Below are 21,586 nucleotides of genomic sequence, written 5' to 3' on the forward strand. Positions count from 1 at the left end.
TTAAATAGCAAGTATTAGTAATATACTATCAATAAACATTTTATTATACATACAAAAAACAAAAATAAATGGAAAATAACAATAAATATATTTGTTATCAGATCAAAAATCAAACAATAAGTAATTAAATGGAGCTAACTTGAATCTGAGACATTTTGAGGCCTTCACTCTCGATTGTTCCTGCATCATTTGTAATTTCTCTATGAGGGACATTCAAAACAAGTTTAATTTTATTTTGAATGTACTCTGGTCGACATTGGGATATATATTTTTTCAATTCTCTGATGGTTGTTGATAAATTGATGGATAAAGATAAGATAGAACTGTCTTCGAGTTGTAATCTGATCTTTGTTGATGGTAAGTTCGGGTTTGCAAAGTCTTTGAATGTATTTGGAGCTCGAGATGAATTTTGATTTGATGCAGTTGTTGGACGTTTGTTTGTATCGCCTCCAATGCTTTTAGATTGACCAATAAACACATTAGGCTGTGTTTTAGGCTTGATGTACTCTTCTTCTCGCTTATCTATTACATCTAAATCTGATGGACGACATTTATCACGTAATTCTTCTGGTATTTGAGCTTTATTGACTGATGATAAGAAATCAGCATTCTTAGGATCAGAATTTTCGCGGAATTCTCCATCATCTACAATAAAACCATTTTTATAGAATGTAATTGAATGTTTTCCTTTTGACTGATCACCAATACTATTTTTCTGAAGTTCTTTTTGACTCATTTCGGTAAATATATCATTAATTATTTCATTTGACGTTTTCAGAGGCTGAATTGACTTTGGAGCAACTGATGTTCTAGAAGGAGCAGCATTATTCGGTCTTGGAGTTTTAGGTTTAATAATTCTTGGTGTTTTTCTAACTTCTGCACCAGAAAAGATTAAATCAACAGCTCTATTGGCATCTCCATTCGTCATTTCCAAATATTGCTTTGCTGTTTTAATATCAATACCAGTTATTTCAGCAACTTGTTTTTCAGCCATCAGAAAATAAAAAAAAATTTCGAGAAAAAAAAATTTTACATTGTCAATTTTTCTAATCGTCACCTTTCATTCAAGCACATCAAATCTAAATGTAAACTAAAACTTACTTCTTTTGATGGAACAAGATCCATTCACCGCAGGCATCCAAGAACCACAGAAGTCGATTACTGAGCAACTCGAGAAGACTGTATTGGATTTTGAATCAGAAAATCCTGTAGAAAAAACAATTGATGATGGAATCAATACATTAATAAGCAAAATTGAAGAAATTGATATGAGCGTCATTGATGTTGTTGGCAACCAGATGTCCGCCTTATCAAAAGAATTCGATTCTTTGATATCTAATACACAAAAATTATTCACAGATTTGTCTAATTTGAAAACCACCCAGCAAGATATACTCAATGCCAAGATGGATGACACCATAGCCTTAGTTTCCAAACTGCAGAATACAATGAACAGTATTCGAAAGATAAGAGGACGTTCTCCTTTCAAAAATGGAAACAAAACATTCTAAAGAAATTATTCTTCTTAACATTTTTTCCTTTTTCATTATTAATTTTTATAATTTTGATTTTCCTTCTCCTTTTTGAAATTTTCCATATTATTTGATTATTGCACAACATGTACTACATGAATCATCAACATTTATATCTCTATTTGTTTTAATTTGTCATAAAATGGATCTTTCTGAATCTTCATAAATACAGACAGTCCATTTGCATTTATTCATTGTTTCAACTATGATTTTTCTTTATAGTGATCCAAACCCTCCACAAAATTTTCCGGTGAAATTTTCGTGACAGTTTTTAATTAAAAGTCGTTTTTGGTCCATTAATTAGATATTGAGTATTTACATTTTAAAATCTCTTTCCATCGACTTTGACTCGGAATTAAAATTGAAATGAAATTGAATTAAACCTTTAAGATAATGTGTTAAATCTTCTTCAAGTATTCAAAACGCAATATTTTATCTAAATAAAAACCAACACCTTTTCAAAAACCTGGATTTTTCAGACAGAACAAGACCCTTCATATTTTTGAAAACTATTAAAATTTTGTGTCACTTTTGTTGGATGCCACAACAATAAAACGCATCAATTTTTATCCCCAAAATTAATTAAGCTATTATTAACCTTTCAGGTTTTTCAAATTTCTTTCAAAAAGTGGTAAATAAGAGGAGGAAAAAATAATAAAAATTAGCCATATCCATGTGTTCTTTTATTTACTCACAAAGTTTCCACAAAATATTTTTTATCAAAAAGAAAAATCTGAAAAAAAATCTATGGACTCTTCAGACTATTTAGACTCAGATCTAACAGAAGATGAAGTCAAAAAAGTCCGATTGCAAGTCCCACTTACTCAGTTTCAGGTTTTTGAGATAGAAAAATGCTCAGCTACGTTTAATAAATCAACATATAACTATGCAGTTTGTGCATTATCAGAACATTTACTCGTTTTCCTGAAAAAAGGCTTTGGAGCTTCATTTTCTGTTATTGTACAATACCATATTCTCAATATCCGCAGTCTCCATGTCGAAGACGAGAACAACGTCAAATTAACAGTCGGCAACACAAAAATCTGTTTACGCGGACCAAAAATGATCCAATTTACACGTATTCTTCTTAGAAATTATATTTTACTTACTCGTCTTTGGCCGGCATCAATGTGTTTGGACTTCAAACCAGATAAACCGAAAAATTTCCCAGCATTTACACCACACATATCCCTTTCAGAGATGTTCCAACTCACTTATAATGCGTATTGCGCCTATTTCAACGTTGACTACTACCATGACATTGCAAGATTCTTCCATACGCTTGTCAGCACTGGCAATGCCATTGCTAACTTTTCAAATCTTCCTTTATCTGTTGTTGATACGAACTTCCAAGACCCTGTCTCATTACGTCCTGTCATAGCTTCATTCATGTTCTGTCCTATGATCTATGGATACCTTCTTACAGAGGTTTCTCGCCCAGATTTCTTGAAATCCATCGCTCCTTTGGTTAAAAACAACTTGAAGGCCAAGTTCATCCAATGCAGAGCATGCTCAGTCCGTGAAGGTATCAGTGACATCGCAGATGCTGTCATCTCCAACAAACAATCAAATATTATTTTTTATGACTTGTCAAAGAATCCAATTATCGGCATTTCCAAGTTCGCATATGCACTTTCAAAGGTCGAACATAAGATTCTCTACATCAACGTAAGCGATACTAACCTCAAAACACACGATGGAATTTATTTCATGAAAGCTTTCAACAACAACCCATATTTAATGAGTGTTATGTACTTCTACATGAGGGGCGCACCAATCGGCTACGCAGCTATCGATCAATTCTGCCAATTCCTTGAATTATGTTCCAAACACAACAAAAGTAACCTCAGGCACTTGGATGTCGGCACAATCTACGAAGGATCCGAAGTCTTCTTCGGCTGCCTCAAAGCGAACCCGATGCCCCTTCAGTATCTCGCGATAACAGATTCGACCATCAAAGGCAAAGGTTACAGTAAGTTCATATTGTATCTCGAAACTACATCGTTCCTCGAAGAACTCGATATTTCCGGTATCGGTTTCACGATTGAACAAATTATCGAGATTCTCCAAACGATTGTAAAGAATGATACCATCATGAAGATGAAGATCCACATGAATAGAATACCTTCCATCGGTAAAGGTTTCTCTTACATCGCTGATTTCTTCAATAAACCGTCAAATTGTGACAAATTTGAGGGAATTTCCATGAATCAGTGCAGTATCGATGCCAAACTTATCACTAAGTTCGACCAATTGTTCAAGAACTTCAAGAATTTGAAGGAATTGAACATTGGTGGCAATTTCTCGAAATCAAATCGCGAACTCGAGAATGTTATCGACCTTTTGATGTCACTTGAGCCTGTTGTACACCTCGGGCTTGAAGGAAACAGCAAATACTACCTCGGAGAGAAGGGATGCTCTTATTTATGCCATCAATTGAAGAGAAACCAACATATAAGAGAGATCGATATATCAAACAACAGGATTGGAGATGAAGGCCTCAAAGCAATTTCATCTCTTCTTGAATCAAACGAAAAAATTACAGTTCTCAAGTGCGATGGATCACTTCCGAAAACTTTGGAATCTATTACTATGCTGTTCTCAATTGTTGGATCACACCCGTCACTTTACGATTTCCCATGGCCGTACAATGACGTTTACAATTTCATCGAGAACTATGCATCATCCAAACAACGCGATATCACCCTTGAAACTCTCAGCAGCAAACAGAAGGCAGCAGCCGAGAATATGCAGAAGAACCTCAACAAGGCAGGAATGCACTCATCTCTCTCTTTATTAAGAATTCCGGAGATCGACCGATGCATTGACGAATGCACACTCACATTCCACGAGCTAGTCTCTACACAGCCAGTCAATACTCACTCAAAGATTGTAAGAGATTTCGGATTAAATTACCCTCACATCGACGAAAACTGCATGTACAAGGGTAAGAAAGCCACATTACCAAAGCAACCAAAGTGCTACGATGCTTCAAGCGATTCTACAGGCTTTACTGAGAATAATTTAGATTTAGCTCACACATCTCAACTGGAAGCCCTTGCTATCAGGAGACCAGACCTTGATGAACGCATTAAGCAGCTCAAGAAGTCAATTGACGGCGAAGAAGAAGGCGAACAAGTTGAAAAGATGCAGACATTAGATTTAATCAATTCAGAGCAACCACAAGGAGCATTAGTACAAGATGCAAACAAACCAAAGGAGGACGAAGAATCATCGGATTCCTCCGAACGATCAACATCCACTTCAACAACATCAAACAGAAATGTAAACATCTCAATTCCGGTCGATTCTACTCCAACACCAACTTCATTCCAAATCGAGCAGCCGCCACCACAGATACAAGCTATACCACCAGTGAGGTTCCAGGCGGACGAACAAGTCAGAGCTCCATCTCCATCTGGTCCGATTTTGCTATCTCTTCCATTACCACCTCCTCAGATCAACTTACAACAAAGAGCAGTTCCTCCACCAGTTCCTCTTGGTACCAGCCTTCCTGCCTCAGCAGCAGCGGCTCCAGCTCCACTTCCTCCACCTCCGATGCCGAACCAAGACAACTTCAACTCTCTTATTCTACCACCAGGAGTACAGACAGTCCCTCCTGTCAAACCTGCTCCTCTTTCTTCACTCGAAATTGTCGAATCTATGAAACCAGATCAGCCGCACGACATGCCAGCAATAAACGGACCACTTCCTCCACCACAATCGAACGACGAAATGGGATCTCTCAGGTCAGTCAACATTCCTCCTCCAGGACCAATGTCCCGACCACTTTCTACCGGATTACCTCCGATGCCGCCCCCAATTATGCCAGGTTCCATTCCAGAGCTCAATTCCGGCAACTTACCTCCTCCACCATTACCTGGCCAGAGTACTCCCAAACCATTCACTCCTTCATTGGGAACATCTCTTCCAAATGTTCCACAAGCACCAGCACCACTTCCTCCAATTCCAAATCAGAGCCAAGGATTCACTCCATCGCTTGGAACATCCCTTCCTAATGTTCCTCAGGCTCCTGCTCCTCTTCCTCCAATTCCACAACAACAAAATAACAAACCAGATGATTCTTCTGATTCAGACATCTCTTCTACTTCAAGTGTGACATCAATTCCAACTGATTCGGAGTCTGATTCATCAGATTCTTCTTATTCATCCTCCAAATCATCTAAACCAGCTGCAAAACCTCCTCCATCTCCTAAACCAGTTCCAGCTCCAGTTCCTGCTCCTGCTCCAAAGCCTGCTCCTGCTCCAGAGAAACCAAAACCAAAACCAAGGAGATCTGATTCTTCATCTAGTTAAGTGATATCTTTTTTTTATTAATTAATTTTTTAATTTCATAGTTGTTATTTTTTTTACCCATAATAAAAAAAATCATTTTTTTCCCATTATTTTTTCAATCATTTTTTAAAAGGATGCTCTTAATACTTTTTGACATCCTATCACAAATGATTTATTTATATAACAACTATACTAGGTACTATGTTGCAATTTATAATAACTGTTTACTGCTAAAATTATAAATTAACATTTCACTAGAATGTAATAAGTGCACCCATAAATAATTCTGTTTAAGTTCAGAACAATTATGTCAATACATAAAGTTCACCTAAGAATCCAAACACAAAAGTTTTCCAAGATGATCCTGAGTATTAATAATTTAGTTGTTGAAAAAAAAATTTGACATCAAATGGGCCTAAGTACATCTTTAATATTTTTAATTATTTATTAAAAAGTTAATGGATTGTTTACGAGGTCTTCTTCAACTCGATCTGATTGTTGTGGATCTGGCTGTGGTTTCTTCTTCTTGAAATAGCAGCAAAGAACTATTGAAACAACAACAATCACAATGATTCCACAAGTAACTCCAAGAGCAATTGCAAGTTTCTTCTTTTTCGCTTTAAGTTCCTTGTCTAAATCTGAGTAATCAAATGTCCATTCTGGAGGCGTTTGTGGATCACCTTCAAGAACTTTTGTGTTTGGATCAAATGGATCTTTGTTGAAGTTCATGTAAGACAATTTCATTGTTCGACAAAATCTCTCTGGATCTGGACATCTATTTATCTTTTTAATTATATATTCTGTATTATTGTAATAAACTTTAATTGAATGATTGAATTCTTCTTTAATATTTGTCTTTGAGCATGTCTTTGATACAGTTTTTCCTTCAGCATCGATTACTGAAAATTCGAAACTTTCATAGTCATTACATTTGTAAGTTCCACAAAGGTGCTCGAATTTCAATTGACCATATTCGTATGGGCCATAATCATCGAGATATCCTGGAAGATTTGCTGTATTATTTACACAGTAAAATTCTGGTCTTGGGAATCTTTGATAATCAGATGCTGGATCCCCACCAATATAAGATTCTTTATTTGGATTGTAGAAAAGATATCTTCCTTCGCTACAGTAATGTTGAAAAAGTGAATTATTGCAGTCAACATTACTATCAAGAAGGTAATTATAATTATTTGTAATTGATCTATAATCAAATCCAACAGCATTTCCAGAATATAAAAGATAACCTTCTGGGAATGATTTCTGTGGTGGCTCAACTCCAAAACCATCAATTGGTTTTCCATCAATTGATTCTTGGTGTCCAAATACTAGAGGTTGAGCATTTGCCCAGTTTATCTGGTAGAAACCAGTATCCATCAGAACTGATAATGTTGCATCTGTGTATCTATTATAAGGAATTCCATGGTCAATGTAAATATATCCAACCATTGTTTCTGTTTTATAAACTCTGCGCTTTAAATGACTTCCTGCTGTTCCTGATCCACCAAAATCTTCTAATTCTAATCCAGATGGGCATGTAGCACCATTATCACCATAAAATGTTTCAACACCAAATCTCTTCTTTGCAAAAAGATGGGCATATGGAGTGACCAAAAATGAGAAATGTTTTCCATATTTAGTGAATGAACAAAGAGCTTTTTCTCCATATTCAGTAGATGAATTGATTGGATGGAAATGCTTGAACAAAGCACTCATGAAACCGAGAGCATGAGTCAGTTCATGAAGAAGTGTAATAAAGTACATATTATTGAAATCTGTAATATTGCATGGAACAGATGGAACATATGCAGGATTGTAAGTTGTCGCGGCAATAAATGGCCGATACGAATCAGAAAGAAATTCTCGAACAACTGCAGCTGCTATAGTACCACTAGGATCTTCTTCAATTTCTGTGGATGCAATAATTGCAAAATCTGTATCTTCGAATTCCATTTCTGGGAAATCTCCTAAAAATGGAAGAGAACTGACTTTAATTGGCTCAAGAAGACTTTGTACTTTTATGGTGTTTTGAACAAACTTGATAACATTGTCATTTGTAACTTTGATAGCATTTATTTGTTCTTTTGTTAAAATATCACTTTGTTGACATTTGTAAGGCTTATTGTTAATCTTAATTTCTTCACCTACTTTGTAACAACTTGTTGGAGAGCGGAGTTTTCCATCAAGAAAATCGTAGTTAAATTTTATTCTTATTGGTCTCCATTTATCTGAATGTGGAAAGATATATTGGGCCTTTCTATTTTTAAAATTAAAATTAATCTTTTCATTAATCTCATCGTGTCTACAAATAAAGCACAGTAATGGTAAAAACATTTAACTATTATGACTGTTTATTTCAATTAAAAACGATAATCAAAATTTTGACTTTAATAATGGTACTAATCAAAATATTTATATCAATTTAAAATACAATAAAATCTAATTCAATATCCATTCAAATGGCAGACAACAATTGAATAGGAATTCAATTTTAGTCAATATTTCTCATGACTTTCTAAATATTAGAAATGCCTTTTAAGAACCAATTTGCTGAATTAGTAATCTATGCTTTATTGTTTTTAATGAGATTTGATAATTTCCACCAAATGAAAAAATAATATTTTTTTAAATAAATTTTATATTTAGAGATATGATATAGGTTACTTCATCTAACATATAAACTTCGAATTGACAATAGTTGTTCTTTTTTAAATACTCAAGAATGATTTTTTTAAATATAAAATTGCTTTCATCAGTAAAGTTTCCTTTGATTTCGTCTAAACTTTATGATGTCTAAGGCAAAGAATTTATTGTTTGAACTAGATTTTTTAAATATAATGTTGCAAAAGGCAATTTATTATTCAAAATATGTAAGATCATTTTTATGACTATTATATATTTAAAAAATTATGGATTATTTACCATGTCTTCTTCAACTTGATCAGATTGCTGTTGATATGGTTGTGATTTCTTCTTCTTGAAATAGCAGCAAAGAACTATTGAAACAACAACAATCACACTGATTCCACAAGTAACTCCAAGAGCAATTGCAAGTTTCTTCTTTTCCGCTTTAAGTTCCTTGTCTAAATCTGAGTAATCAAATGTCCATTCTGGAGGCGTTTGTGGATAACCTTCAAGAACTTTTGTGTTTGGATCAAATGGATCTTTGTTGAAGTTCATATATGATAATTTCATTGTTCGACAAAATCTCTCTGGATCTGGACAATAGTTTGTCTTTGTTATTATATATTCAGTATTGTTATAGTGAGCTTTTAATGTATGATTGAATTCTTCATTTATGTTCTTCTTCGAACATGTCTTTGTTATTGTTTTTCCATCTGCATCCTTAATTGTAAAATCGAAACTTTCATAATTATTACATTTATATGTTCCACAAATATCATCGATTTTTAAATCTCCTGCATTTGTATACTGTGGAACATCAGTAAGTCTTCCTGGAAGGTTTGCTGTATTATTCCAACAATATAATTCTGGATAAATGGTTAGTTGATAATCAGCCAAAATATCCGATGAAATTACCGGCGATTTCACTGGATTATAGAAGGCATATCTTGCTTCACCACAATATAATTGGAAGAAAGGATTACTACAATCAATATATTCTTCTAATATTAACTTATTATAGTAAGCTGTGATTGATCTATAATCAAAACCAACATCATTTGTTAGATCAAATAAGTATTTTTCCGGGAATGATTTTTGTGGAGGGTCAATTGCAAAACCTTCAATTGGTTTTCCATCAATAGACTCAGGATGTCCAAATACTAAGGGTTGTGCATTTGCCCAATTTATTTGATAGAAGCCTGTATCCATTAGAATGGATAATGTTGCATCTGAATACCTGAAAAATGGTATTTTTGTCAGAGTATCATCTCCAACCATTATTTCTGAGTTATATACTCTTTTCTCTAGGTGACTTCCAGCAGTTGAAGATGAACCTTGATCTTCCAATTCAATACCAGATGGGCATTTAGCACCATTATCACCATAAAATGTTTCAACACCAAATCTCTTCTTAGCAAAAAGATGACAATATGGAGTTACTAAAAATGTAAATTTCCTTCCATATTTAGTGAAAGAACAGAGAGCATTATTTCCATACGGAGTTGTTGAATTAATAGGATGATAGTGTTCAAAGAGTGGGTACATAAATCCAAGTGCATGTGTGAGTTCATGGAGAACTGTACTGAAAAAGTTATTATCATAATCAGTTAAATTACTTGGTGTGGACGGTACAAAAGCTGGATTAAATCTTACCATACCTAGAATAGGGCGGAATGTAGAGTCAATGAAATCTCTGGATCCAGCAGCAGCTATTTCAGATGATCCATCTTCATGGACATAAGATGTAGCGACCAGCGCAAAATCGGTGTCAGGAAATTTCATTTCTGGGAATTCCCCAAAATTAATCATGTAATTGACTTTAATAGGTTCGAGAAGGCTTTGAACTTTAAGTGTATTCTGAAGATACTTAATTACATTGTCATTTGTTACTTTAATTGCATTTATTTGTTCTTTTGTTAATATGTCTTTTTTTTGACATTTATATGATTGGTTATTAATTGTAATTATTTGACCTACATCGTAGCAGCTCCTCTCATTGCGTAGTTTTCCTTCAACAAAATCATAATTAACCTTAATTCTTATTGGTCTCCATTTTTCGGACTGTGGAATATCTGATTGAGTAGTTCTTTTGTTCTTTAATTTTAAATATTAATTAAAGTAAATGTATATTTTGTAAAGATTCTTTTTAATAAAAAATAAAATTTTGAAGAAGAACACAAAATCTTCTGAAAAATAATATCACATAAACTCATATTATTTTCTAATATATAACTATTTTATATAAAAATCAAATTCAATGATCTTAAAAGCGAAGGATAAACCTCAAAATTTACGAATATAATGAGTGGGAATATAATGCTTATCTATCATAAAACCATATGAAATATCAATTTTTGCTTTACGCCTAATTTTTGACGACAATTAGCAAAAAATGTTAAATGTTAACACTCAGTCCATTTGAATATGAAAAATAAAATCGACTTTGATTAAATGTTTTTATTTATCATGCAATTCTTCTTGCGACCAAAGATTTGAATAAAATTTCAAAAAATAAGATAGCTTAAAAAATAATATACGGTAGTGTTTACTAATAGATGAATAGTATATAAATTCTATTACCCAGATTTGCTTTACTTTTACCACTCCCCATGTAATTTCTGGGGAAAACGATAATTCATTTTTTTTATGGATGAATAGATCGTTTTCCTAGAAAGGACCTCATATCTCTGGCTAAAAAGAGTGTCAGATCCTAAATAGATTATTGATCTAGTGTACAAATCCAATAAAAAGCCTATTTTTTTGGCTTTTTTGGTGCTCATTTTTTCGAAGATCTACATGAATATGGGGAAACCATCGGATTTTTTTGGTTAACCCACATCTTCATGTAGTCTGGACTATCTTTCCTCGAAGGACCTCTTTACGGGTGTAAAAACTCATAAAGTTCTCAAAAGATTCATTCTCGATCTCCATGCTGAAAGAATTTACAATAAAAAAGAGATCTACGCATCAAACTACAGCCATAAATGAACTGAACCCCTAAAGCTCAGCTCTTAGTTTATCAAAAACGTCGAAATCCTTCTCATTGCAATCAAATTTTCTCAATAACTCATAAGAAAAATCGAATTTTGATTAAGCCGATGTTATAGGTATCACAAATACTACAAACTTGAGCAATATCGAAATTGCCAGCAAAAGTTTGAAATTGCATTGCTCATATTTGTTTTGTAAACTAAAAATCTGCTTATATTATTCATTAATTTTTTATATATTATTCATATACTTTAATAAAAACAATACTATTTCACCTTAAAAATGAATTTCATAAGTCAATATTATTTTTTTGAAAATGTATCAATTTTCGATTAAAACAACATGAGAATAAAATTTACGCAAAATTATTTTAAAAAATGGTTTTAAAAATTTACAATTGATTAAGAATAAGATTGGAAGAAGTTTTGAAGTTTAATTTTAAGAAAAAAAATTCGGATATTATTCATGGATCTAAGTAATCTGATATTTGAGTATCGGCACTATGCATAAAACATATATTTATAGTTTTTTTGGATTTTTATGATTTTAAATATATTCAAATTTGGCAATCCAATAGATTTTTAAAAAATAGGTAATAAAAATAGATTACATATGCAGCAGATTTAGAACATGAAACAAATCTTATAGTGACCCAAAAAAAAATTCATGATCCAAAAAAGAAAAAAATTGGCTAAATCGGAATCAAACCTTGGCATAATGAATCATTATGTCGGATGTTTACACTACACCGGCAGTTCGAAAAATACCCTTGGTGGTTCTATTTAATAGCTACTCCCAACGATAGGCGGTGTCCCCAGCTTTCGAGAGGTGGTAAAAGTAAAGCAAATCTGGGTAAAATGGATTTGATCCAAAAAAATATAAAATCAAAAATAATTGTTATAATTTAAATGAAGAAGTAATTTAAAACGATTTTATTTATGATCAAATTTTATATATTTTTTTGGATCAAATCCATTTTAATAGAATTTATATACTATTCATCTATTAGTAAACACTACCGTATATTATTTTTTAAGCTATCTTATTTTTTGAACTTTTATTCAAATCTTTGGTCGCAAGAAGAATTGCATGATAAATAAAAACATTTAATCAAAGTCGATTTTATTTTTCATATTCAAATGGACTGAGTGTTAACATTTAACATTTTTTGCTAATTGTCGTCAAAAATTAGGCGTAAAGCAAAAATTGATATTTCATATGGTTTTATGATAGATAAGCATTATATTCCCACTCATTATATTCGTAAATTTTGAGGTTTATCCTTCGCTTTTAAGATCATTGAATTTGATTTTTATATAAAATAGTTATATATTAGAAAATAATATGAGTTTATGTGATATTATTTTTCAGAAGATTTTGTGTTCTTCTTCAAAATTTTATTTTTTTATTAAAAAGAATCTTTACAAAATATACATTTACTTTAATTAATATTTAAAAACGTGCTCTATCAAAAGTTCCAAAAATTCAATATTTTAGCTTTTCCGAGGTGTCACTTTTGATGAATTTCTGTTTACAACACTATACCCTGTCTTTTTTATTTCATAAATATCTCAAATTAAATTTTGTAAAAAACATGTAATCATATGGTGTAAAAACCCTCTAGAACATTTTAATTCAAACAGAATATTCACATTTGAATAATTTATTAATAAATTAAAACAACAATTCCATATGCAAAATTATAATTGAAATTTTAAATACCGAGAATTGATTTTTAAATGTGCGTGTTAATTAATTCTTGGCAATTCTAATTGTCATTAACATCAAAAATTCTGAAAATTTGAAAATGCTAAATATACATTTTTTTATTGTTTGAAAGAAGTTATAACAATTCTTGCTTTAATTCAGCCTGCGGATTATTGAGATTATCTGTGGTTACAGACTGATTGTTTTTAACATGTAACTTTCTACAGAAAACGCAATATGAAATCAAAGCAATAATCAAAGCAATAATAACAATTACAGAAACAACAACAACAATTCCAATTATCTTCTTTTCTTTGATTTCTTTTTCTAAGTCATCATAATTCAATGACCATTCAGGAGGAGTTTGTGGATCTCCTTCAAGGACTTTTGTTTTTTCATCTAATGGATCTTTGTTGAAATTCATCAAACTCAATTTAATTGTTCTACAAAATTGTTCAGGATCAGGACAATAATTTATCTTAGAAACTCTATTAGTTTTATCAGAAATGAATTTAACAGGATAAATAAATGAAGAATTGATGTTTTCTTTCGTGCATTTCTGAGTAATTTCTTTGTTATCGGCATCAACAACATTAAACTCAAAACTTTCATATCCATTACATTTAAATGTTCCGCATAAGTTTTCGAAATGTCCTTCGGCGTAATCTGATTTTGGCATGTCATTTAAGTATCCAGGAAGGATGACTTTTTTGTTTTCACAATAATACTCAGGATCAATGATTTTTTGGAAATCTGCAAGATAATCTATTCCAATTAGTGGTTCTTTGTTGGGATTATAGAATTTATACTTCGCATCTGAACAATAGAGCTCAAAACCGGCATGTTTACATGTATTTTCATTGTCTTTAAGAAATATTTGATGAACTTCAAAAGATCTGTAATCAAAACCAACACTATTGTTCTCGGTGAAAAAGTAACCTTGTGGGAATACCTTTTGCGGTGGTTCCATGGCGAATTCTTCCATTGGTTTCGAATTTAATGATTCTTGGTGCCCAAAGACTAAAGGTTGAGCATTTACCCAGTTAAATTTGTAGTTTCCGGTATCCATGAGTACAGCCATCAATGCATCAGAGAATTTGATGTGAGGAGTGTTAGATTCAGAATAAGATCCGACCATTAGATCAGTAAAATACGTTCTTTTCTCTAAATGTGACATGGATGTTCCATCACCACCTTGATCTTCGAGTTCAATACCTGCTGGACATGATTTTCCGCTATCTCCATAAAATTTGTCAACTCCGAACCTCTTTTTCGCATAAAGATGTGAATACGGTGTTACCAAAAATGTAAATTTCTTTCCGAACTTGCGCAATGAGCAAGTTAAAGTGGAATAATAATTATCTTCATCTTCGTAAGGATGAAAGTAAGGGTACATTGCTTGTAGGAAGCCAAGAGCATGTGATAACTCATGAACAATAATGTAAAAGAATTTGTTATCAAAATCTGAAATGTTACTAGGTTTTTCTGGAACAAATCTGGGGTTAAAGAACATTACACCAATATACGGACGATATGATGGCTTTAATACAAAGCGTGGTCCTGCAGCTGCGATAATCGGATTTCCTTCTCCATAAGCTGCTGATGATGCAACAATAGCTAAATCAGTATCGTCGAAAACCATTTCGGGGAAACTTCCTAAATCTGGAATATTAGTTACTGTGATTGAATTTTGAACTGATTTAACTTTAATTGTGTTTTGGAAGAACTTAATTACATTATCAACGGTTTGCTCTACAACTTTTATTTTAGCTTCTGTCATTATATCTTCTTCTTGGCATGAATATGAAACACCATTATTTCTAATTATTTGATTAACCCGGTCACATCTAAGTGGAAAGTCATTCTTACCTTCTAAGAAATCATAATTGAACTTAATTCGGATTGGTCTCCATTTAGCTGAGAGATCTATAGTTTCAAGCGGCTCTCTTTGCGATTTGCTCGAAAAGTTAAGGTTGCCATTAATTACTTCGTGATTGCAAACGAAGTTGTAATGGCAAATCAGGACAATTAGCATTTATCCAAGTGAAATTTTCTGATCCGATTTTCACTTTTTTAGCATGTTGTAAAACTTTTTAGTCACTTTTATGTTATTTTACTCACTCTAATAAAAACAGGAAAATAAGCTCATATTTTGTAAAAAGGTTTGAAACCCTTTCATTGAAAATGCAAAATTGACAAAATGTTTTCTAAAATAAAATTCAGAGAAAAGAAAACATTTCCTTCATAGAAGCTTTGAAGGCATCCATACGATCCTAAAAAAAATAGGGGCATTATCATTTTCGTCTGAAAAAGTGACAAAATATGAGCTTGTCACTTTTCCAGACGAAAATGATAATCCTTCAAAAACATATTCATGTATTAAGGGTGCACACGAAAAGGTACATTCACTATTTTTGACAAAATTTTAAATTTTCATGGGGTTGTAAATCTTATAATAACTAGATGAATAAGGAATGAATCCCAGTATAATGTGCATCATTATATTAAACACTATATGTAAGGCTAATGATTCTATTAACACTTATGAAGATCTATAGTATTTGAGCAGATAAATTTGATAATTTCCAAAACTCTTATATTTCAAAATTAAAGTGTGCGAATGCATTTAAATGAGAGCAAAAAGAGATTGATGCTGTTAAAACTAGGTGTTAATTTGCAATTTTTTCGCATCACAAGAACTACCCAGTAAATTCGGCTATCTTTCTTTGCAATTATTCTCCATTATACATATAATATAATGGTTAAGGTTTGAAGAAAAGTTACTAGAGAATTATTGACTTTTGAAATAATGCAGAATTTTACTTGAAGAAATCATTAATTTATGAGTTCCAAATTGCTAAGCATGACGAAGGATCATTAAATTTGCTACAATTAAATACACTTATTGCAGAATTAATATTTTTGAAATTAAAAGTTTGAAATATTGCCTTTTTGAATAAAAATTTAAATTTTATTATATAATCATGATAATATCTTATAGAAATTAAAAGAAAATATTTTAAACCATTCAAATATTTTGAATGTCTTATCAATTTAAAATATTAAAAGATAGCTTGATTTTATCATCATTAGTTGTTATCAAAGTTTTCTTCTTTTGATGAACAACAGTAAATGATTTGTTAATTACTTGTCTTCCTTTTTCGCAGCAAAATCGAAAGTTATGATGATAATCTTGCTCTCAATTTTGAAACTCTCTGATTTACAAGTAAGCATTCCTTTGGAAAAGCAGTCCTATTCTGTTTTCAAGATATTTTAAAGCCTCCATTTCATACAATGCGCAGATCTATTCGAAATTGCAAGAACTCTCAAGAAAAATGCAGCAGCAAAGAAGATTCCATAGTTTCTAGCATCAAAAATTTACAACCTTAATACAACAGTTAAAGAGAAGCTCGAAAAGAAAATAATTAACCATAAAGCTGGAAACCATTCGATATCTACTATTGGATCTAATAAAAAGTTAATTATAACATATTTAACATGCTATTTGTTGACTTTGTTCCATTATATTACCATATATATCTTTTTGAAATCTAAAATATTTTTACGATTTTAACCATGTGTTGTTGAAACCATATATCAATCTTAGCTAAAGTATAGTTTATGAGTCTGTCACCATCTAACGTATGAATTTTCAAAAATGTCAAATATGTTCATTTTTTCTGTAGATTCAGCCATAATTTCACGTTGTTATACTATTCAACTATTAATTAATATTTTTATCGATTTAAATATATGATGAGATGCTTAGTTCTCCTGGAAATCGATTTTTAATCGCAATTTTAACTTTCCAAAAAATTCAAAAATAAAAATCCCTCTCAATTTTATAAGTTTTATAACTCGCCAAATCTCTTGCCAAATTTTTTTTGGCCCGTATAAATATTGTTAGGCACTATATAGGGATGCTATTTATCCTATTTTTATCCCATTTTACTGTTATCGCCTAGTGAATGTACCTTTGCACACGAGAGGATCACGTAAACTTCAGAATTTAGAACCTTATTTTTAGGCATTATCTTGGCTACCTATTTAGGCTCGAAAAGCAAAAAATATCAAAAAATACAACTTGACTCCATTATGACCCTTTCATTGAGGTAGTTTTTATCCGCTAGTATTTTCCCTTTGAATCTCTTTACAATTCGAAATCAAATTCAAATCTCAGTAGAAGAAAGGAAGAATCGACTTACTACGGTTGTAATACGAATAAATACATATATTTAATTATTTTTATTTACATAATAATTGTTTGAAGCTCATATTCCAACAAATTTTTAAATAAAAACATTAAAATGTTGAAAATGTTCATATATTTTAATAGGGTTTTGGCACTTTATTGAGGAATTACTACATACATAGTCGAACTGAACTTGATATTTTGAAATTTAAATTATTTATCAAAATTAAAATTTAACTTGAAATTTATAATTATTTAGTCATATTTTGCATAATTCTAAGTAGATTTTGTAAAAAATCAAGAAAGAAAAATTTTAACGTGCTTTATTTTTTCTTTTTTATAATAATACATATTATTATATAATTAACATATTCATAATGTTTCACCCTTTCAAAAATATAATTCTCCTCCTCTCAAATAAACGTACATACGGGTGGCCTCTTTTTTCAAAAAATTAAAATTTGAAATTTTGGGCTCAAATATTAGAGATTTTTTCAACCTTCAACTGTTGCATGCTAAGTTCGGTCAACGATAGGAATTGAGGGGAAATTAATCATCGAGGAAGTACGATTATGTAAAGTAAAAAAATGTTGTGGGATTTTTAATATTGTATATAATTTTATAATAAAATTTTTGTGAGACATTTGAAGAAGCACATATATTTTTTTGAATTTAAAAATTAAAGTAGTGTTGAATGAATTTATTGATTAATTTAATACGGATATTTCTCAAAATTAATCAAAAATAGGTTTTCAGAGAACTTTTGAGATATCTTTTCAAAATGTCTTTTTGAAAATATATAAGTATTATATCAAATTGAAAAAAGGCATTTATCAAAATTCTAAATTCTTAATAAAAAATAACTTTTCAGAGGATTGTGATTTTGAAAGCATGAGTAATAAATAAAAAATATCTACGATTTTAATGAGGGAATTGTTCCTTATGAGGTATACATTATAACTATATATCTCATAAGGAACAATTCCCTCTTGATAGCTGGGAAACTTTCTCTGAATAACTTATCATTTGGAGAAAGTTTCCCAGCTATCTATTAGAAACTAAAGGCTGTGAGGCACTAATATATAATCAGTGCCTCATAGCCTTTAGTTTCTTATTAAAAACGAGAAAACTTGTTCGAAATGATAAACAATTCCGAACAAGTTTTCTCGTTTTAAGGAGGGAATTGTTCCTTATGAGGTATACATTATAACTATATACCTCATAAGGAACAATTCTTTCTTTAAATGGGAGAAACTTTGTCCGAATGTTAAACTATTCGGACAAAGTTTCTCCCATTTGTAGTGGAGATGGAAGGCTTTGAGGTATATTATATTAATATGTACCCCAAAGCCTTCCATCTTTATTGTACAATTTAAAAATTCAGGAAAAATGTAATAAGATTTTTATAAAAATTAAGCGTTTATTCGTAATTGTGTATTCAATGGTTCGGTATTTCTTTGATTTCGAAGTGTCCATCAATCATAACTCTCCAAAATGGCGTTTCACCCTGTTTCCAATGTGGTGTCTCATTGTAACACTCTTCTGGAGTCATGGGGCGAAAACCCTTTTTGGGAAGGGTTTTATGTGGTACTGAGTTGTAATTTTTCCTGAATTTATCAAGAAATTCTTGAATTTGTTTTGCATTTGAAGACCGGCCGACATTTCTTTCAAGAGACGGCCAGAGCCTTTCAATCTTGCCGTTCTGGCGCGGCATATGGGGGAGAGTGTGGCGGATTTGAATGTTGTTTCGCATGAGCCAATTATAAAATTGGCCCATATTCTCTCCCCCGTTGTCGGACCAGAAACAAAATGGCTTTTGATATAAGCCAATCGTTTCTTCGGCAACTCTTGTTGTAGATTCGGAAGATTTATTTGGCAAAATTTTTAAAGCCAACAAAAACCGAGATTTATCGTCTATTATACCATAAACAGGTAACCTCTGTGAACCGTATAAAAAATGAACATCTACATGCCATATGGTATCAGGTTTTGTTGCTTCATATAGCGTATAATATTTTTGAGGGGGCCTGTCACTTTTTGGTTCTTTGATCTCCAAAATACTGTAAATTCTTCTGAGTTTATTGTAGGAAACTGAATAAACATTTTGATCCATGTTTAAACGCCAAAACATCTTTTGGATTCCGCACATATATTCCTGAAATTTTTGGAGAACATATTGCAAATTTTCAGGAGTAATATCATCTGGTGTCGGACCAGATTTAACGTTTGGGGGCGTTAAATTTGCATTTGTGTATGCTGCTTTAAGTGTGTTTTTCGAAATTGATCTAAATTCACACTTCATTTCATCCTCGTATGGAACTCGCTTACACGCAATTAAATAATTGAGTTCGCGAGATTCAAGTTTTTCGCGTGTTTGAATTAACCACCAAGAAGGAATGGTTGGTCTACTCATAATAAAAAATGAAAAGCCAAATTCTCTCAAAAAGTTAAGTAGGACCATTTTTTTATAAAAAAAATCCAATTCCATTATGAATGTTAATTAATTTATATAATTATTGAATAAAAAATTTTCTTTGAGATTATGAAAAGTTCTTTGAAAAGTTATTTTTTCTCATTTTTAAATATTGTATTAGCCTATTTATTTATAATCCAAATTAAATAACTTTAAATTCAATATTTAAAGAATAATTTTGAAGGAATTGAGTTACTTTCCCCGATGATAAAATTGAGAGGTTTACATTTTGACCGAACTTAGCATGCAACACAACGATATATGTTGTCTATATCAGACCTCCTTTCTTTTTGATACTTAACATTGTTCCTAAATCTTAGCCGTTAAGGCTGTTCTGAAAATATTTTTTTTTCGAAAAAATTCGAAAAAAATAGTTAGTATACATATCTCGTGTACTGAGGCACTGCGTTCCTCCGTACGCAATACTTGTGAATTTGACACTTTACAAAACCGTTAACGTAAATTTTACAACACAAACGACAACACCAACTTAACCTTAAATATTTATAAAGCCGCCAACCACTTCACCTTACTACTGTAAAAATAAACGTTCTCACTTACAAAAGTATTGCAACTCTTCCCATTGCTGTGCTTCACACAATAGTTCATATTCTTCAGTATCGCTGCTGTCGCTCCAATCGTCAGAGTCAAAGTCACTGTCAAAATAAATGTTAGTAAGTTTTGACAAAGCTAATGAAACACGTTTACCGTTTGTATCGTATGCTTGTATAAACTTTCCATTCTTCATTCCTTCATAAACGCTCAAACTAACTTTACCCTTTCTCCCTCGTATCTGATAGAATGTATTTTCACGAGGAACGAAGAACAAATTCTTGAACTCATGACCGTTGTAGTTTGTTATCTCAATAGTTTTCGTCATTTACATCCAAATAAAAATTTTCAGTAAAATATAAAAATAAACTTAAAAATTAATGATATCACCACCCTCACACGTATGAAAACATCCATTTAAATTTAGGTGAAGTGGTGAGATTTCACCTCTTTTTTCACCTGTTTTTTCACCCACTTGAATTCATTGCTTTATAACTCTCTTCCTTTCTCCAACTCTTCTAACTTCTTCTTAAGTTCAGCAATGTTGTCCTCATGAAGTTTAATCTTCCTTAATATACCTTCTCTATCTAATGGTTGCTTTATCTTTCTAAACTGAACTCTACCATCCTTCATAGTATGAACGTAAAAACCTTCTGGAACCGCTCCTGATTTAATGTATTCTACCAAAAACTTTTGTTTCATTGCTTCAGTGACTTTAGTCGTCATTTCAATCAAATAAAAATTTTAATATTAAATAAAAATAACGTTATTTTTTCAGTAAGGAAACGCAGGAGTTTTACGATTTATTTGAGGAGTAGGTTCTGGTTTAAATGTTGGAGTCGGTTTAGGAGTTGACTTTTGAACAGGAGTTTGTACTTTCATAGGTTCAGGAGTCATTGAAGGTGTTGTTTGTGATGGTGTCGGAGTTTGTTTAACTTCAGCTACTTCAGTATTATTTACAACATTTGCTTTATTTCTTTTCAACATCATAACTGCTCCTGCTGTAGCTAGCAAACCTAGTGGGAGACCATATTTTATATAAGGACTTGACCAAATGCTATTTTTGACAGGAGCTGGTGGAACACCTAACCTTGGTGAGACTGCTCTTTGCCATTGTGCAGCTCGTAAGAAATATTCAATAGGTGCTCCATAATCGTTTGGTAAAGTTTGTTTCATAGATGGTGAAGGTTCACGAGAGCTTGATGAAGAACTCATTTA

At 31.8% G+C, this 21,586-nt stretch overlaps 8 protein-coding genes across 8 annotated transcripts, besides 4 other annotated features; 2 read left to right on the forward strand and 6 right to left on the reverse strand.

The window, feature by feature from the left end:
• Positions 1 to 33: 33 nt before the first annotated feature.
• On the reverse strand, positions 34 to 994 carry TVAGG3_0436000 (nuclear envelope reassembly; the record flags this gene model as incomplete). Its single annotated transcript, XM_001308952.1, has 1 exon — positions 125 to 994. The coding sequence occupies one exon, from the start codon at positions 992 to 994 to the stop codon at positions 125 to 127; it is 870 nt and encodes a 289-aa protein (XP_001308953.1).
• Positions 995 to 1,109: 115 nt separating this feature from the next.
• TVAGG3_0436010 (uncharacterized protein) lies at positions 1,110 to 1,511 on the forward strand (the record flags this gene model as incomplete). The annotated part of the gene is made up of 1 exon (XM_001308951.1): positions 1,110 to 1,511. One exon carries the CDS (start codon positions 1,110 to 1,112, stop codon positions 1,509 to 1,511), a length of 402 nt encoding a protein of 133 aa, XP_001308952.1.
• Positions 1,512 to 2,269: 758 nt separating this feature from the next.
• On the forward strand, positions 2,270 to 5,935 carry TVAGG3_0436020 (barbed-end actin filament uncapping; the record flags this gene model as incomplete). The annotated part of the gene is made up of 1 exon (XM_001308950.1): positions 2,280 to 5,849. One exon carries the CDS (start codon positions 2,280 to 2,282, stop codon positions 5,847 to 5,849), a length of 3,570 nt encoding a protein of 1,189 aa, XP_001308951.1.
• A 166-nt stretch (positions 5,936 to 6,101) lies between these two features.
• On the reverse strand, positions 6,102 to 8,162 carry TVAGG3_0436030 (regulation of choline O-acetyltransferase protein; the record flags this gene model as incomplete). The annotated part of the gene is made up of 1 exon (XM_001308949.2): positions 6,276 to 8,162. One exon carries the CDS (start codon positions 8,160 to 8,162, stop codon positions 6,276 to 6,278), a length of 1,887 nt encoding a protein of 628 aa, XP_001308950.1.
• A 478-nt stretch (positions 8,163 to 8,640) lies between these two features.
• Positions 8,641 to 10,640, reverse strand: TVAGG3_0436040 (regulation of choline O-acetyltransferase protein; the record flags this gene model as incomplete). Its single annotated transcript, XM_001308948.1, has 1 exon — positions 8,736 to 10,235. One exon carries the CDS (start codon positions 10,233 to 10,235, stop codon positions 8,736 to 8,738), a length of 1,500 nt encoding a protein of 499 aa, XP_001308949.1.
• Positions 10,641 to 12,945: 2,305 nt separating this feature from the next.
• Positions 12,946 to 12,983: a mobile genetic element.
• A 304-nt stretch (positions 12,984 to 13,287) lies between these two features.
• On the reverse strand, positions 13,288 to 14,931 carry TVAGG3_0436060 (regulation of choline O-acetyltransferase protein; the record flags this gene model as incomplete). The annotated part of the gene is made up of 1 exon (XM_001308947.1): positions 13,288 to 14,931. One exon carries the CDS (start codon positions 14,929 to 14,931, stop codon positions 13,288 to 13,290), a length of 1,644 nt encoding a protein of 547 aa, XP_001308948.1.
• A 614-nt stretch (positions 14,932 to 15,545) lies between these two features.
• Positions 15,546 to 17,164: a mobile genetic element.
• Positions 17,129 to 17,779: a mobile genetic element.
• A 2,409-nt stretch (positions 17,780 to 20,188) lies between these two features.
• Positions 20,189 to 21,586: part of a mobile genetic element that runs on past the window's edge.
• TVAGG3_0436100 (uncharacterized protein) lies at positions 20,858 to 21,094 on the reverse strand (the record flags this gene model as incomplete). Its single annotated transcript, XM_051233998.1, has 1 exon — positions 20,858 to 21,094. One exon carries the CDS (start codon positions 21,092 to 21,094, stop codon positions 20,858 to 20,860), a length of 237 nt encoding a protein of 78 aa, XP_051103728.1.
• TVAGG3_0436110 (repellent protein 1 family) lies at positions 21,143 to 21,583 on the reverse strand (the record flags this gene model as incomplete). The annotated part of the gene is made up of 1 exon (XM_051233999.1): positions 21,143 to 21,583. The coding sequence occupies one exon, from the start codon at positions 21,581 to 21,583 to the stop codon at positions 21,143 to 21,145; it is 441 nt and encodes a 146-aa protein (XP_051103729.1).

The sequence above is a fragment of the Trichomonas vaginalis genome, chromosome V (genome assembly GCF_026262505.1).
Source record: "Trichomonas vaginalis G3 chromosome V, whole genome shotgun sequence".
In the NCBI taxonomy this organism is placed as follows: domain Eukaryota; phylum Parabasalia; order Trichomonadida; family Trichomonadidae; genus Trichomonas; species Trichomonas vaginalis.